Below are 16,457 nucleotides of genomic sequence, written 5' to 3'. Positions count from 1 at the left end.
CTTGAAAAAATGTATTTTCTCAGTCATTTTGGAGGCAGCAGGCATCAGAAATCTCATTTGTTGCATGATGGTGCTATAACCTATTGCTGGGTTTTGAGTAGGAGCCCACACTTCCTCAACTCCCCACTGGGTGAGCACTTTCTGGACCCAAACTACTTCATCAATGACCTTATGATCAGGATAATTACAGGAAATTTTAAATTATTTGATTGCAATTCCATACTGATCATCAAAGAGGTTTACAAATTAAAATATAATTTACACAATATAAAATCAAGTATAATACAATAAAGCATACATTACCATTTATAACTATAGAAGTCCATATTCAAAACATTTAGAGGGATAATGTAATAGTTATCCATCTAAATGGCTTACCCAGTTATATTCAGCCCCTATCTGGCTAAATTCTAGCCAGGTAACTAGTAACTAAGATGGGGTGTGTTCAAGGGCAGGCAGAAGAAGTGGATTTAGCCGCATAAGTAAACTGGAGTTAGGCGGTTACCTTCTGCTGCTAACTCTCCCCTAGATTCATCATTCTTCTATATTTATAGCAGAATGATGAGTCTCAAAAAAAAGGGGCAGGGTGATAATGGGCAGCCGGCCGCATCACAGCAGTGTGGTTTTGCCTGCCGCGGTGCAGCCGCAACACAATAGTGCCATGGGAAAAGGTTGTGTTATTTTCTGTGGTGCTGCCGGCGAAAATATGGAAAACATTATCGCTGGCAGTGCTGGCGGGCGATAACCATGCCCAAATCCCACCCACACTCCTCCCCTTTCCCTAATTAGCAAGGCATCACCACGATGAGGCCATTATCGTGTGCGGTAGGGCTTTATCACGTGAGATAAGATCCTAATGCACGCGATAATGGCCCATCACGGAATAAAGAATGACCCTGTCTGGTCGGGTGGTAGGGCTCTCCTAAAATTAGCCGGTTATATATAACCAGCTAACTAGCACAGTGGTTGAATATCGATCTCATAGTTCTTTTAAAAACACAATAAATAAAAAATAAATCAATAAATAAAACAATGATATTGCATCAAAACCAATACAAAAATTGAGTAAGCAAAATCAAAACCCTTCATTTAAATTAGGGATTTGAGAAGAATATCCCATATGCTTTTGAGACCAGCCATGTTTTCACACTTTTCTGGAAATTTAGATAGTTAAGAACATGAGAACATAAGAAATTGCCATGCTGGATCAGACCAAGAGTCAATCAAGCCCAGCATCCTGTCCCCAACTGAGGCCAAACCAGGCCACAAGAACCTGTCAAGTACCCAAACACCAAGAAGATCCCTTGCTACTGATGCAATTAATAACAGTGGCTATTCCCTAAGTAAACTTGATTAATAGCAGTTAATAGATTTCTCCAAGAACCTATCCAAACCTTTTTTGAACCCAGCTACACTAACTACACTAACCACATCCTCTGGCAACAAATTCCAGAGCTTAATTGTGCGTTGAGTGAAAAAGAATTTTCTTCGATTAGTCTTAAATGTGCTACTTGCTAACTTCATGGAATGCCTCCTAGTCCTTCTATTATCCAAAAGTGTAAATAACAGATTCACATCTACTCGTTCAAGACCTCTCATGATCTTAAAGACTATCATATCCCCTCTCAGCCATCTCTTCACCAAGCTAAATAGCCCTAACCTCTTCAGCCTTTCCTCATAGGAGAGCTGTTCCATCCCCTTTGTCATTTTGGTTGCCCTACTCTGTACCTTCTTCATTGCAACTATATCTTTTTTGAGATGCGGCGACCAGAATTGTACACAGTATTCAAGGTGTGGTCTCACCATGGAGCGATATAGAGGCATTATGACATTTTCTGTTTTATTAATCATTCCCTTCCTAATAATTCTTTACATTCTGTTTGCTTTTTTGACTTCTGCAGCACACTGAGCCGACGATTTTAAAGTATTATCCACTATGATGCCTAGATCTTTTTCCTGGGTGGTAGCTCCTAATATGGAACCTAACATCATGTAACTACAGCAAGGGTTATTTTTCCCTATATGCAACACCTTGCACTTGTCCACATTAAATTTCATTTGCCATTTGGATGCCCAATCTTCCAGTCTTGCAAGGTCCTCCTGTAATGTATCACAGTCTGCTTGTGATTTAACTACTCTGAATAATTTTGTATCATCTGCAAATTTGATAACCTTATTCGTCATATTCCTTTTCTAACATCTAGTGTAAAGGCTGTTTGATGAGTATGTTCCAACCTAATCATTGTGGGGAAGAAGGGGGTCCTGCCGCATATAATGTAAATGGTGTAATGGCTTGTAAGGCTGTAAATGATTTGCTAAATACAGAGTGTGGACCTCTATGCAAAGCCTTAAACACAGGGAGGATCATTTTCAAACAAATGCGCGTAGTGGCATCTATGCAACTATATGGCCATGAGAAGATCTACAAAAGTAATTTATAACCTGCGTATTTGATGAAATTTGGTCATTCTTTATAAGTGTGGAATCAAATTTTACTCCAAGAGTCATTGCCATGTTTCCAGGATACATCTAACAAGGTGGGAAAGCAATTTAAAGACTGGCTAGATTTACAAATCCACAAAACTTCTCTCTTTAAGGAGTTAAGTTTTAGTTTTTGTTCTCTCAACCACGAGGCTATAGCTGCCAATCATGAATTTAATTCCACCAGTTTGTAATTGAAGGCTCGTTATAGGAAACAATCTATATTATATACCATCTGTGTAAAAGTAATCACTAAAACCATGTTCCTGAATTAATGTGGCTAACAGTGTCAAGTACAAATGAAAAAGAATTGGGCTTAACACAGAGCTCTGAAGAACCCTGAAATGTAAGGGATTTAGCAGGCAATTTAGATTGTTCTATGTAACCTTAAATGTTCTATTAGTTAAATATGAACGAAACCATTGAAATACTAACTTTGTAGGCATTGCAGCATTAAAGTGTTATTTACTGAGTCAAAAGTGGCACTCATTTTGAATAGGACCACAAGTGCCTCCTTTTCTAAACCAGTATCTGTCTTAATTTTATGAGTTAATGCCACAAGGGAGGATTCCATGCTAAAACCTAGACTAAATTCTGATAGTCTCAGATGAAGAACATTGACCTTATTTAAACAGTCTACAATGGATTATAGAACATTTTTTAAGTAACCAGAAAAGAAAAATTAGAGACAGGTCTTTAATCGTTGAGTTTAGACAGATCAAACTTGTCTTCCTTGGGTACAGGCTGAATTAGCACTTCTATCAATGAAAGTGGTATTAGGCCTTGATCTAAACCAGAATTAATTATAGACAGGTGTAGTAGAGATCTAATTTCAGTAATCTGACATGTTTTGATGGAATAGGATCTAGTGCAGATATGGAGGATCTCATTGTTTGCAGCATTTTTTTGATACCTACTTCTGAAATTTTATTAAAATGGGAGAACTCATTCTGTCAACATTAGAAGTTAACTCTTCCTGAATATCAGTAATTTTTTCAGTGGTTATATCCATTGTTCCAAAAGAAGGCAAAATATTACTCTTTCCCCAAAACTCAGAGATTAGTTTGGATGATCATCAGCCTACTTTAATCCAGGAATACAAGACTTTTGAAGTAAGAATGATCATACACTTTGGAATTGACAAAAAAGTTCTCAAAGACCTAAGTTTCTTATCTCATTATGAGCCATAACGTTTTACTGCCTGTGACCTTCTGATCGCCCATCAAAACCCGCCTCAACCTCAGTCTTCTTCATCTGAACATTGGAATGCCTTTTGTGATTCACTTAAATTTCCTGATCATGCTATCTTTTGCTCATTCTATTCTGATTTGAGGATGAGTTCTAACTCTTGAAAGGTAGTCAAGAAAAGTATTAAGTTAGTCCAATAAAAAAGTATCTTATATTTTGTTTTTATTTATTAACTTTTATTTTTGTGCATTCAAGTGGACTTGCACGGCAATCGAATTTCTTTACCCTTCATAAAAGTGGAAGCAGAGAAGAAAGTTGATAACTAAAGGCCAGTTAGTTTGAGCTCAGTGGTGAGTAAACTGACATAATCACTACTAAAGGAAAGGATGGAGTATCTTGAATCCAGTAAATTACAGGATCCAAGGCAGCCTGGTTTTATCAAAGGAAGTAAACAAATCTGATCAATTTCTTTGACAGGTGAACACAGAATTAGATCAGGGGAATACTGGGTATTGTGTACATCGATTTCACTAAAGCAGAGCCACATTAAGGCAATGATGAACCTTGGGCCCTCCTTGTTTACCTTTGTTTTTAAAAATATAGCATACATTTTGATAAGCTATATTTATTACTGATTTTAATCATGGAATGATAAAAAAAAAAAAACCCAATATATTTAAGAAAATTGGTTAATTATATACTTCATTTTTTATTCACTATTATACTCAACATGTTTTTCTGGCTTTTAGTCTAATAAACTTTCAGGCCGATACAGTACAGTGTGCTCCAACGGAGCGCACTGTTAGCCTGCTCTTGGACGCGCGTTTTCCCTTACCCCTTATTCAGAAAGGGGAGGAAAACGCGCGTCCAACCCGCAACGCCTAATAGCGCCCTCAACATGCAAATGCAAATGCATGTTGATGGCCCTATTAGGTATGCGCGCACAATTCAGAAAGAAAAATGTGCAGCCAAGCCGCACATTCTACTTTCAGAAATTATCGCCGACCCAAAGGTCGAGAACAGACGCCGGCAAAATTGAGCGTCGGCTGTCAAACCTGCTGACAGCTGCCGCTCCTGTCCAAAAAGAGTTCTTTTCAGTACTTTCATATATAATATTGCAGAATGGCTAAAAGCAAAGGTTTGTCTTTTTGTGGATGACAGCAATATCTGTAAGAGATGGACACTCCCAAGAGGAGAAACGATGAGGCATGATCTGAGTAGATGAGAAATGGTAAAGTGTTGGGAAGCTAAGCTGCAATACACACAAAAAAAAAACCCTACCCAGACCTAAATGTAGCTTACTTTCCAGGACATGCATGTTCCCGCATCTGCAGCCTGCATATATGCATGTGTAACCACTGCTCGGGGCACATTAACTAAAGAGTCCTGGTGCTGTCACAGAGCTGGTCCAAGCACCAGCTCTGTGGCTTCAAAAATCAATGGTCAGGGAAGGTGTTACAAAATGACCTGGCTCAGAGGGCAAGAGGATGCAGGACAGGGCAAAAGAAAACAGACAGCTTTTCCCCTCTCTGCTCTTCTATACTGCTTTCCATACTTATGAAACTTCAACCCTCCTTTTCAGAGGGCCTCTGCTGTGTCAAACGCACGTCCTGGAATTCACAGAGGTAGTCTTGCACAGGGCAGTACAGTTCTAACTCAGTGGCACACGGAGTGGGGAGGGGCAAATGCTGGGCTTAAGGGGGATGCAGCTGAAGTTGGATGATCAGGGTGACACTATCAGTAGCTACCTCTGCCTGCTTCATTTACTTAGCAGCCCGCAGGGTTAGTAATAGCGGTAGGGGCCAAGGCTAGAAGATCAACGGCAGGGGGCAGGGATGGCTCCAGTAGCACAGTCACAAAAAACTCGCCCAAGATACACACCCAGTGTATTCCAGAAACCCTTGAAAGTGAGAACACACTAACAAAACTGAATAGGTTTCACTGGTCAGTTTTCTTATTTATAATATAGCCACATATAAGATTAACCACACACAGGGGCGGATTTTAAAACCCCTGTGCGCGTAAATCCGGCAGGAATTACGCGCGCAGGGCCCTCGCGCGCCGGCGCGCCTATTTTGCATAGGGTGCCGGCGCGCGTAAAGCCCCGGGACGCGCGCAAGTCCCGGGACTCTCGAAACGGGGAGGGAGGGGGCGTGTCCAGGGTCGTTCCCGAAACGACGCGCTCTCGAAACGGGGAGGGAGGGGGCGTGTCCGAGGTCGTTCCCGAAACGACGCGGTGTTTCAGCAGGCGTAACTTTGCCGACAAAGGTAAGGGGGGGGTGGGCGAAGAAAAGTTCCCTCCAAGGCCGCTCCGAAATCGGAGCGGCCTCGGAGGGAACAGGTAGGCCGCGCTGGGCTTGGTGCGCGCAGGTTGCACAAATGTGCACCCCCTTGCGTGCGCCGACCCCGGATTTTATGAGATACGCGCGGCTACGCATATATCTTATAAATTCTGGAGTACTTTTGTTCGCGCCGGTGGCGCAAACAAAAGTACCGGCGCGCGTATTGTTTGAAAATCCGCCCCAATTGTTTGTAGGACCCACACTCACAGAGTTTGTATATCAGTCAAACTCATAATTTGGTCATATGTCCCTTTACTTCATTCTTATTTTCAAACTTCAAATTTTTTTGTGTTTTCTTATTTCCATATTAAAATATAAAGTCTTCCTGAAAGCTGCTGTACTTCGATGTTCATCACAGAACGAACATAACGTAAGAACATAAGATACTAAATGAATCACAGGATTCCACAAACCCAGGGCTTATTTTGTGGGGAAACACACACTAGAATGGAGTTCCACCATTTGTTTTTCAGACTGAACAGGCAGAGCAGAAGGGGGGTTTTCTGATTCAATCCTTCCCCATCCAGCAGCCTGCATGGAAGAGGAGGAGGAGGAGTAAACTTGGAACCTGCTCCCTAATCCACATCCTCTCACCCCAACCCCATTCTTCACCCCCTTCCTTTCCTGTTCTGCAGGCACTGAAAAGGAAAAAAAAAACAGACCAAAAAGGAGTTGAATTAGCAAAATTTTAAATTTTGTAGGTATTTTAAAAAGTAATTTGCAACATTCCAGGTTTAATAACTGACATTTGACTTGTGGCGATGTATTACTCTAGTTGATTGCATCTAGCACATGCAGTTTTTGATTTTAGGAATTATTTTGGGTGTAGGGAGGCTGTGTGGCGAAGACTTTAGCTTTGCTCTTCTCAGCTCTCCCTCCTCTCAGTCTTCCCCTTACCCCCTTCTCTTTGGTTTTCTTCAAATCCACAATCCAAACTTGAGATGTCTGTGATTCGTCAAAGTCTTTTCCAAATCAGTACCTAAAGGAAAATCCCTCGATACACCAAGTCCCACTGTGCCAGGCGGAGCTGTGCTTTTCTACTACTCATAAAAGCCTTACATTTCGATGCTGCTGAGAGAGAGACATTTATATTTGGCCCCTAGACAGTGATCATGCAAAGAACTGCAGGAAATCACTGAATCCACATCCCCCCCAAAAAATGGAAAATGCATTCCCTTCTGTGCTGAAAACCCGGGCCATTGTGCAAGAAAAAATACCTACACAGTTCAGCAGCTGTAAATATGTTTCCTGGATATTGCTAACAGAATCCCAAATACTTTATAAGGTTTACATTTTTTTTTTAAAGCCTCATACAGAAATTTCAATTTCTTTATATAATGGAATTCTTTAGTTTATGACACGATAAATGGCCGAGCCGCACAGCAGACATTTCACCAGTTTTACATTCTGCTTTTCTCCGTCACTTTGCACAAATACTATTTTCCGCGACTGAGTCACACACAATAGATTCTTCTATAAAGCACCGCAGTCACATTTTCCCCAGACTGCAGCGGTTAACCACACACAGGAGAGGCCACTATCCATCACACACCAATGCCACCAGAAAACACATTAGGCAGGCATAAATACATTTTTTAACAAGCAACCATGGTTCGAAATGATGTCAAGCTCCCCTGACTTATCCTCCATTAGCAAAGAGAAGTTTGAGTTGGAAGGTATCGGGGGGAAATCTCATAAGAGATTTCCCCCCGATTTGTTATAACACACAAATATGTTACAAGCGAGAAGTGGAGCTGAAGGGACTTTTAATAGTGTTAGGCAGGTCCCAGGCATCTCAGGGATGCTGAAAAAGTTTATCACACAGGTCTTAAGTATGCATGTTTTATAATTTAACAGTACCAAAATTCTACTTGTTGATTTCTAGCAAGTGCTGAACACAATTTTGCAGCCATTTTGTTGGAATTTCTTTTTTTTTGGGGGGTGGGGAATTAAATAATGACTTATCGCTTAAACATCTGAATTCAGGAGAAAAAGGTTAAACAGATTAGAGACCAATATGTAATATAAGAAAATAACATATCAGAATTCAAACAGCCTACAGTACTAGGAAAGATGCAAGTTTCTGGTATAACAAAGGTAAAAGAAAGATCATGCAGGCCCTCAATTTAATCTAAAATGAAATTGTAAGAAAGGGGAAGAAAGAGGCATTTTTATAACCTAACAACCCAGCCAAGAGATGAAACTTCTGAGAGGTTAGGAAGGGAACTTGCTTATCACTCAGAAGTAAATATTGGAGCCATTTTCTACTGCGGTCTGAAGTTTCAACCCGGTGTTATCTGTTCTCAAAATCAGCTCAACAGAGGGTAGCCCATTTATTTTGCATAAACTCTGACAATAATAGCTTTAAATACTGCTCATGCACAGTACCCTTGTGAAGCACCAAAATGAAAGCGTCTGGGATTACCACCTCTGGAAGGTACATTTATGCAGGACACCGGTTTGTGATTTTAAATGCGGACAGATAACATTTTTATGAGAAGCCATTAATACAAATACTTGTTCACTCTACAATGTTTGGCAATTATTTTTCTTCATTTACCTTAAAATACGTTTGTGTGACCACTATGTCAAGAGCTGAGATATGGACTTACAGGCATTGGGTTATTCTATACTAGTGCACTGTACTGGGGGTACCTCAAGGATCATCTGTACTGGGGGTACCTCAAGGATCACTGTACTGGGGGTACCTCAAGGATCATCCCTGTCACCTACTCTGTTCAATATTTATCTTCTCCCACTTTGTCAACTACTAACCAAACTCAAGCTAATGCATTTCTTATATGCGGATGACATACAAATACTCATCCCTATAGCGGATTCTCTTCAAAATACCTTGTCTTTCTTGACCAAATGCCTCGCAGCAATCAACACCCTACTCTCCAGCCTCAACCTGGTACTAAACACCAACAAAACTGAAATCCTTCTTATAGCTCCAGAAAACTATATCCCGCTCTTCCCCACAACCGCCAACCAATGTCCCAGCATCTCAATTGACCGCACTACCCAAGTGAGAGACCTGGGTGTACTACTAGACAACCGACTCAACCTCAGCAAGTTCGTTAACAACACCACAAAAAAATGCTACTTCAAATTGCAAGTATTAAAAAAATTAAAATCACTTCTTCTCCACCGTGACTTCCGCCTGGTACTACAATCCATCATCCTCCCGAAACTGGATTATTGCAACTCACTCCTGCTGGGTCTCCCTGCTTGCACCATCAAACCACTTCAGATGGTCATGAATGCCACAGCCAGAATTCTCACAAACACTAAAAAAAGGGAACATATCACCCCCATCCTACAGCACCTACACTGGCTGCCGATTAAATATAGAATTCACTTTAAAAGCCTTATGATGATACACAAGGCCATTCACAACATCTCCCCTCTCAACCTTACTTATCAACTCCAACAGCACTCCTCTAAGAGACCGACCAGATATGCGTACAAGAACACGCTTCTTACCCAGCCAGCAAAAACGTCTCTAAGGAAACGCGCTCTTTCCACGGCGGGTCCCCCTCTCTGGAACTCGCTCCCTCCGGATCTCCGCATAGAGCCCTGCCACAGGACATTCAAAAAGAAGCTAAAGACTTGGCTCTTCGCCCAAGCCTTCCCGGAGAACTAAGACCAGAGGAATACAATGACACTTTACACCCTGATTCCCCTCTCCCTCTGTACTTACGTTTCTTATAGTGCCATATCTCAGTTTAATGAGGCCTTGTTGTTCATTGTAAGTTCTCTGCAAATTCCTTATTGTCCAAGTACTTTTTTGTTACTCTGTTCTCATTGTAAGCTGCCCAAGAGGTAGTCCAAGTTATTTATTGTTAGTTTTTATGTTTCGTTGTAAGCTGCCCTAGAGGCATCAGTTTGATTTCACTGTAAACCGGTGCGATATGTATATTATACAGGAACATCGGTATATAAAAATAAATAAATAAATAAATAAATAATACTGAAGTGCAAAAGCACTGGTGCCTCTCAAATCCAATCTTTAAGAATCTACCTCCCCCATTCCTACCAACTAAAAAAGGCCAGAGTAGCCCAAATATTAAAATGAATTTAGTTATTTGGCCAAATGCAAGAAAATGCATCTCGTAAATGTTCATTATGGATATCATAACAACCAGACTCCTTTGGGGGATTGGATTTGGAAACCACCGCTATAAGTCAAAGGAGAAAGGAAGAGAATCCAGCCATGCTACTACCTTTGGCCATTTATCTCATGATGCTTCTTTGTTCTAGTCATCCTCTAGAATGGAGGCTTGTGGCAATAAAACTACAAGCAGAGTTTTTACATTTCTGGGCCTCCCTAGAAGAATATGGAATCTCTTTCTTGGGAGGCCCAGCTCCTAATTGGAGGATAACTGCCATAATTAACATTTGTTGGATACTTAATCCTGAATATGCTAAACTCAACGTCTCCTAATTTGTTAAACTGAATTTCTCAATGTGACAAATCTATGCCACCACCATAAAGGACACTTAGATATGATCTTTATGGTTGGTGGCATTGATTTGCAAAGACCTGTGAAGGCCTGCTAGACCTACCATTCAGTAAAATGAGAAGCAGTTCTTCATTGCATAGTGGTGGTATTGCTTCCAATGAAACAATTCTTTCAGTTTCAAAATGTGAATTTTAAAAATCAGATCATGGATACCTTCCAACTCATTCTCATGGAGAGGGCGACATCTTCACTGGAAGATCTCATCTTCAAATATATCCTTCACTTCCATTAATTTCATTGGCACCATGTAATTAAGAATAAGAATTATCCCTGATAAGAAGTTTTTCAAAACTAGTCCTGGGGATCCACAGCTGGGTTTAAATTTCAGAATCTCCTTAATGGCCATTCATGAACTATATTCACATAGATCTGATCTAAGAACCTGTCTTATTTGCATATTTTGGTTATTCTAAAAAGCAAATCTGACTGCAGGCATGGAGCGATGAGTTTGGAAACTATGTTCTCCTGGCTCTGCTGACAAGTGTAAATATCTAATTCATTGGCAACTCAAAAGAAGAGTGAAAAAAAATGGACAAGGAATAGAACAAGCCATCATATGTCACTGGGTAGACGTTGATCCTTGTGCCGTGATGATAAAACGAATTTGAAAGTAAAATGGAATAAGGCCCCTCCCCCCCTCCAACAAAAACAGGAATTATCACATCACTACATGCTCTTGGGAAAAATTTCATCAGCTAGACTAAATGGTTGATTCTATGAGATCATATCTTGATACTGTGGATGAAAAAGAGATTCAGCAGAAAGCCTGTGAAACTGTTACATGCTTCAATTTATTCTGGGCTCTTACCTTGTAGACCTGTCCATATGTTCCATTTCCAACGAGTTCCACCAGCTCAAAAATACCTGCAGGGTCCTATACAAATAAAAAAGCAGAATTTTAAAAAATATACACAGCAAACAAAAAGAAATGCTTCAGGCTTTTAAATTACAGTCTCTCTGAATGCACTGTACTGAAGTGCCAAAGCAATGCACCACTCTGACCTGAGCAAATCCAGAAAATATTGCTTTTGCAATATGTATAAAGAAATTTATGTAGAACTAAGAAGTTATAATCAGCCATGCTAGGCTGCACATAATTGTTAACTATAAGTTAAATAGAATATCTAGTTTGATTGCAATTGTTCTTTTTGATGAGAGTGGTGTAATTACTTAGAAATGCCCTGCTTCAGAAACTTCACAGTTGAGAATATTCATGTTTCTAGCTTTGTCACAAAATGTTATCATGCAAAAAGCCTAAACCAAAAATGTATTATACACAAAATGCATACACAAACGTTTCTGGACACTCACCTAAGAGAAGTAACAATCTAGTCTATACCTGTTACTTATAAAACTGGTTCCTAGAAAAATCCATTTGTAACATTAAAAATAGTATTAAATGGCAGTCAATAAAACATCTTTTACATGACATCCTCACTGCAAACAAGTCCATTCCAATGTATTGCCAAAACATTTCTCTTTTTGTGTGTGTCAGTTTTCTCAGGAAAATGACTCCACACTGGCTGCAAAATATTTAAGGAGGCAATGCATGCTGTTCTGAGCAAAAGCAGGGGCAGTCATACTTCACTGCATGGTAGATAGTCAACCCTCCATCTTAACATTGGGTTGCTTCATATTAACATGATCAGTTATTTTATTAACTAATGGAGGCGGAGAGGAGACATGATAGAAGTTTATATAATCATGATTGTGCTACAGGAAAAGTGTCCATAGAACATAATTAGCTAGGTACACTAGGGGAAGCCTATCCCTAGGAGTGAGTAATAAGAAATAGATATATATTTCTTTGGATCTACTGGGTACTTATGACTCAGACTGGCCACTGTCAGAGAAGGTTGCTGGGCTCGATAGATGTTGGTCTAGCCCAGCATGGATTTTCTTATGTTCTTATAAGTTATTTTATATAATGAAGGTATTTTGATGTGCATCTTAAGATGATTAGCTGATTACATATGTGAATTATTATACTTGTCATCAAAATTGCAATGTATGTAAAATGAGTATGATGCAAAACTCTTGTAAATCATTTTGAGCTGATTTTAAACAAGGCAATCTATAAATGTAAAAATAAAATAGAACTCCAAGGGGTATGTCAATGCTGTCTGCCTGATCGCATGTTTCTTTCTCTCGCTCCCTAGGAACCAACGGGGTTCCTACATTTTACCTGCTATTTAAACACCGCAAATGTCAGGAATAATGTTAAAAGGGAAAGGTGTGCTGTGCTACTATCGAATTGAGCATATTTGGAGACGATGGCGGGACACCCTAAGTGCACTGGCCTAACTTAGAGACCTGTCGGGAGACACAATAAAATGTTAGCGGAAGGCCCAAGTGTGGAGGATCCTTCTCAAGGTCTCTCCGAGGCAGTCATAAAGGATCTCACCCAGGCTGTTTTGGCTGCTCTCGTGGACCAGTTGCAATGCATTCAATCTTCCATAGATGAGGTGCATGATAAAGTAGAAGCTTATGTGTCAGCTTTCTCCGGGGTGCAAAATACTCTGGCGGTGCATGAGGAGCATCTGGCCATCCTGGAATTGGGTGCGACTGAGATCACAAAACTCTGGAAGACAAGCTCGAGGATCTGGAGAACAGAAGCCACAGGAATAACCTGTGGATTGTGGGGGTCCCCAAACTGGTGCATGGGGATGAACTGGTGTGGCTCTGTGAAAAATGGATCCCAGAATAGTTACAGCTAACATGGGCGACCGGCCAATCTTAGTTGAGAGAGCACACCGGCTCGGGGCCCAGGGAGCAAGATCAGTTGCAGCCTCACCAGGTCATAGGCCTGGATTCTCTAAGGTCACAGACCTTAGAGAATCCGGTGGTAACGGGGCGCGGAAGGGCGAAGCGGGGGGCGGTCTTGCGATAGTTATTCGGCGCGAAACTGGCGGCGATAAGGAATCTTACCTTTCGCCGCCAGCAATGTGTCTGCAGAGTCGGCCCTGCTGCCGCCCCAACTCCTCCTCTTCCGGGGCCGACTCCGCCCCGAGCTAGCTATCTCACGCGAAAAGCATTAGAGAATGACCTCCAGAGTTTGCTACTTGAACTATATGGACAAGGCCAGGATCTTACAAGCTTATAATAATAAACAAAATTTCACCTTTCACCAAGGCAAACTGCTGATTTTTCCGGATTTCTCCACTAAAGTGCAAGCGGCACACTGGGAGCTTACCCTATGCTGCACGCAGTTTTATCACCATGGGATCAAGTTCTCCCTCCAATATCCAGGGCGGCTGCAGGTTTTCTTCCAGGGCAAGACCAAAATGTTCTCTTCGGCTCAAGCAGCATAGAGGCTTCTCGACTGATGGTGATCTTGGCCTAGTGCTTCTTTCATTCGTTTTTCTAGGTGGCCTGGTTGGGGTCCCTTGTATCAGGGTTTCTCCTGCCTATGATCTTTTGGGACCTGCTCTATTTTTCTTTCATGTTTTTTTTTTTTTTCCGTTGGATGTGGTGCTTTTGCCCTGGCCCTCACCACCACTTGTGACTTTATTAGATGATTTTTGGTTTTTTGGTATATGATTGGTGAGGGAAGGGGCTGTTCAACTGGGAACCCCACTGGTTCCGGGAGCTCTCGGTTGGTAATGGGCACCTCTTGCTGGTGAGGGAGGAAGAGTCCACCTGTTCACTGGTGCTTTGGGGGTGCCCCTCCTGACTGAGGGGTTGAGAGTTCGGGTTGCTTATTTGGATGGGGGGTTTGTGTGATGTAAGGATGGTTTGTGTGTATGTGTGTAAATGGAGTTGTGCATTTATTTATTTATAACTTTTATATACCGAGGTTCAGGTAACAGAGTTACAAATCACTTCGGTTTACATTCCAACATCAAACAAAACAATGACATAAGTTATGTCTTACAAAGAACAGGGTGGAACAACTTGGATACAAATAACTTGGTAGAGCATGGTGTAAACAGTAGGAAGAGCTAGACTTGTGGGGCCTAGAGCCTACTGGAGAGGGGAAGGCTGACTAAGGGAGGGGTAGAGGGAAAAGTGCTACTATAGCTTTATTAAAAATATGAAAGACGGATACTTGGAGGTTGCCCTGGGTGGGGACAGTCCGAGGGAGCTGTGGAGGCAGAGTAATTATTAAGAGAATGCTTGATAATTACTCAATTATTGGCCCACTAGGGTTTCATAATTACTCATAATTAGTTGGCCCACTAGGGTTTCATCTTCTTTGTTTTACTGGGGATTTTCAGCTTTTTTTTGGGGGGGGGGAGTGGATCTGTACTGGGGGATCCCTCCCTCTGTGGCAGCTCATAGACTGCTTTGGATATATGCTGTTTCCTGTTTCCATGTCTAATCTTGTTTTTTCCACTATTGATATTGACGGGTTGCATTTGCCGATTAAAAGAAAAAGCTTTTAACTGATGTGTGGAAATGTGGGGTGCATGTAGCTTTCCTTCAAGAAACACATTTGGATGATGGGGAACACCAAAAACTGCAGAGAGAATGGGTTGACCATTAATTCTTCTCATTTTTTAACTCCCGACAGAGAGGGGTGGCCATTTTAATCAATAAAAAGGTTAGCTTTACGAATAATAAATGTTATTCTGATCCCAATGGCCAATTTGTTATTGAAGTGGGGGAACTGCAAGGATTCAAGATGGTCCTTGTCAACATAAATGCCCTTTATGTCTATTCCCACAGATTCTTTTCTACTGTTCTGACCAAGGTAGTGGCTTAGGATGATTATGCAGAGATCGTAGGAGGTGATTTTAATGTGGTAGATAACCCTTTCATGACTTGTAAACTCCCCAAGACTCCAAGAAATCTCAGGCCTATCTAGGGATGGGTTTCCTGTCCAAAAGTTGCAATTAACTGATGCCTGGTATACTCTTCATTTAGCGGATAAGGAATTTACTTTTTATTCTCATATGCATAATGTATACTCTAGATTGTATTACATTCTTATATCTGAATTTCTTTATAAGTTGGTAGCTAGTGAGATTCATGACATCCCTTCTTCTGATCATGCCCTGATGCTTGTTACGCTTGAATTGAAAAGCCCTGCGGCCCTCAGGAATGTTGTCATCACTCTTCGCCTGCTTCAGCCCTATAAAAGTCCCTGCTTCAGTTCTTCAGGGCCTTCGGATCCAGTCTTCACAGTGTCTGTGGTCTTCTTCCTGATCCAGGTCCTCCGTGGTCTTCCTGTGCCTTTATGGATCTTCATTCCATGTTCTTCGTGTTCCTGAACTTCGTCATCCTGATGTTCCTGGTCTCGTCCCTCGTCATACCTCCCTCGTTGCCTGTTCCAATTTCCTGATGTTCCAGATGTCCAGCTCTCTTGATGTCCTGAGGTGCCATGTTCCATGTTCCTGATGTCCGATGTTACTGACCTGACTGTTTCTCTCATCTTCAGGTCTTCGTCCAGTTCCCAGGTCCCTCGTCTGTTCACCCTTCCTGGCGTGCTACCATCGTGGTCTGTGACCGGCCCATGGGGGACTGAGTAGGGTGCCTCATGGTACAAGGCCTTCTTTTCGTCTGCAGCGCAAGCCTCCGGAAGACTCCTGATTTTAATGCCTTGCTTCTGAGAATCCTGAGTCTTGAATCCTGAGTCTTGAATCCTGTCCCGGTCTTCGGAGTTCCTTGTGCCTGCTTCCATCCATGCCCAAGTCTCTGCCAGAACCTGCTCCGCTTCAGCGTGGTCTGCGACTAGCCACAGGTGGCTATATAGGGCGCGCCCCGGTGCAGGCCTCTACTGAATATTCGTCATGTTCCAGTCTCAAGTTACACTTCTTCGCCTGGAGTCTGCTTCGCGTTCAGGATGGTCCACGACCAGTCATGGGCGGCTGTGTAGGGCACGCTGCGATGCAGTTCTCACCCAGTACTTTCGCCTGACTCCTGAATCCTTGCCTGAAACTTCCGAGCAACCTGAATCCTTGTCCAAGTCTTCTGAGTA

General features: G+C 41.7%; 1 protein-coding gene across 12 annotated transcripts in view; it reads right to left on the bottom strand.

Moving 5' to 3' along the window:
• The window catches only part of TNIK (TRAF2 and NCK interacting kinase), a 559,589-nt gene that overhangs the window by 475,590 nt on the left and 67,542 nt on the right, over nt 1-16,457 (bottom strand). For all 12 annotated transcript variants that reach the window (XM_029617206.1, XM_029617211.1, XM_029617208.1 and 9 more), the window contains exon 2: nt 11,346-11,411. In XM_029617206.1, the coding sequence (XP_029473066.1) occupies nt 11,346-11,411 (66 nt within the window). The remainder of the gene's footprint in view (nt 1-11,345; nt 11,412-16,457) is intronic.

This window comes from Rhinatrema bivittatum, chromosome 9 (genome assembly GCF_901001135.1).
Source record: "Rhinatrema bivittatum chromosome 9, aRhiBiv1.1, whole genome shotgun sequence".
NCBI classification, from domain to species: Eukaryota; Metazoa; Chordata; class Amphibia; order Gymnophiona; family Rhinatrematidae; genus Rhinatrema; species Rhinatrema bivittatum.
The sequence above is the reverse complement of the archived record's forward strand: the minus strand, read 5'-3'. Positions and strand labels throughout refer to the sequence as shown.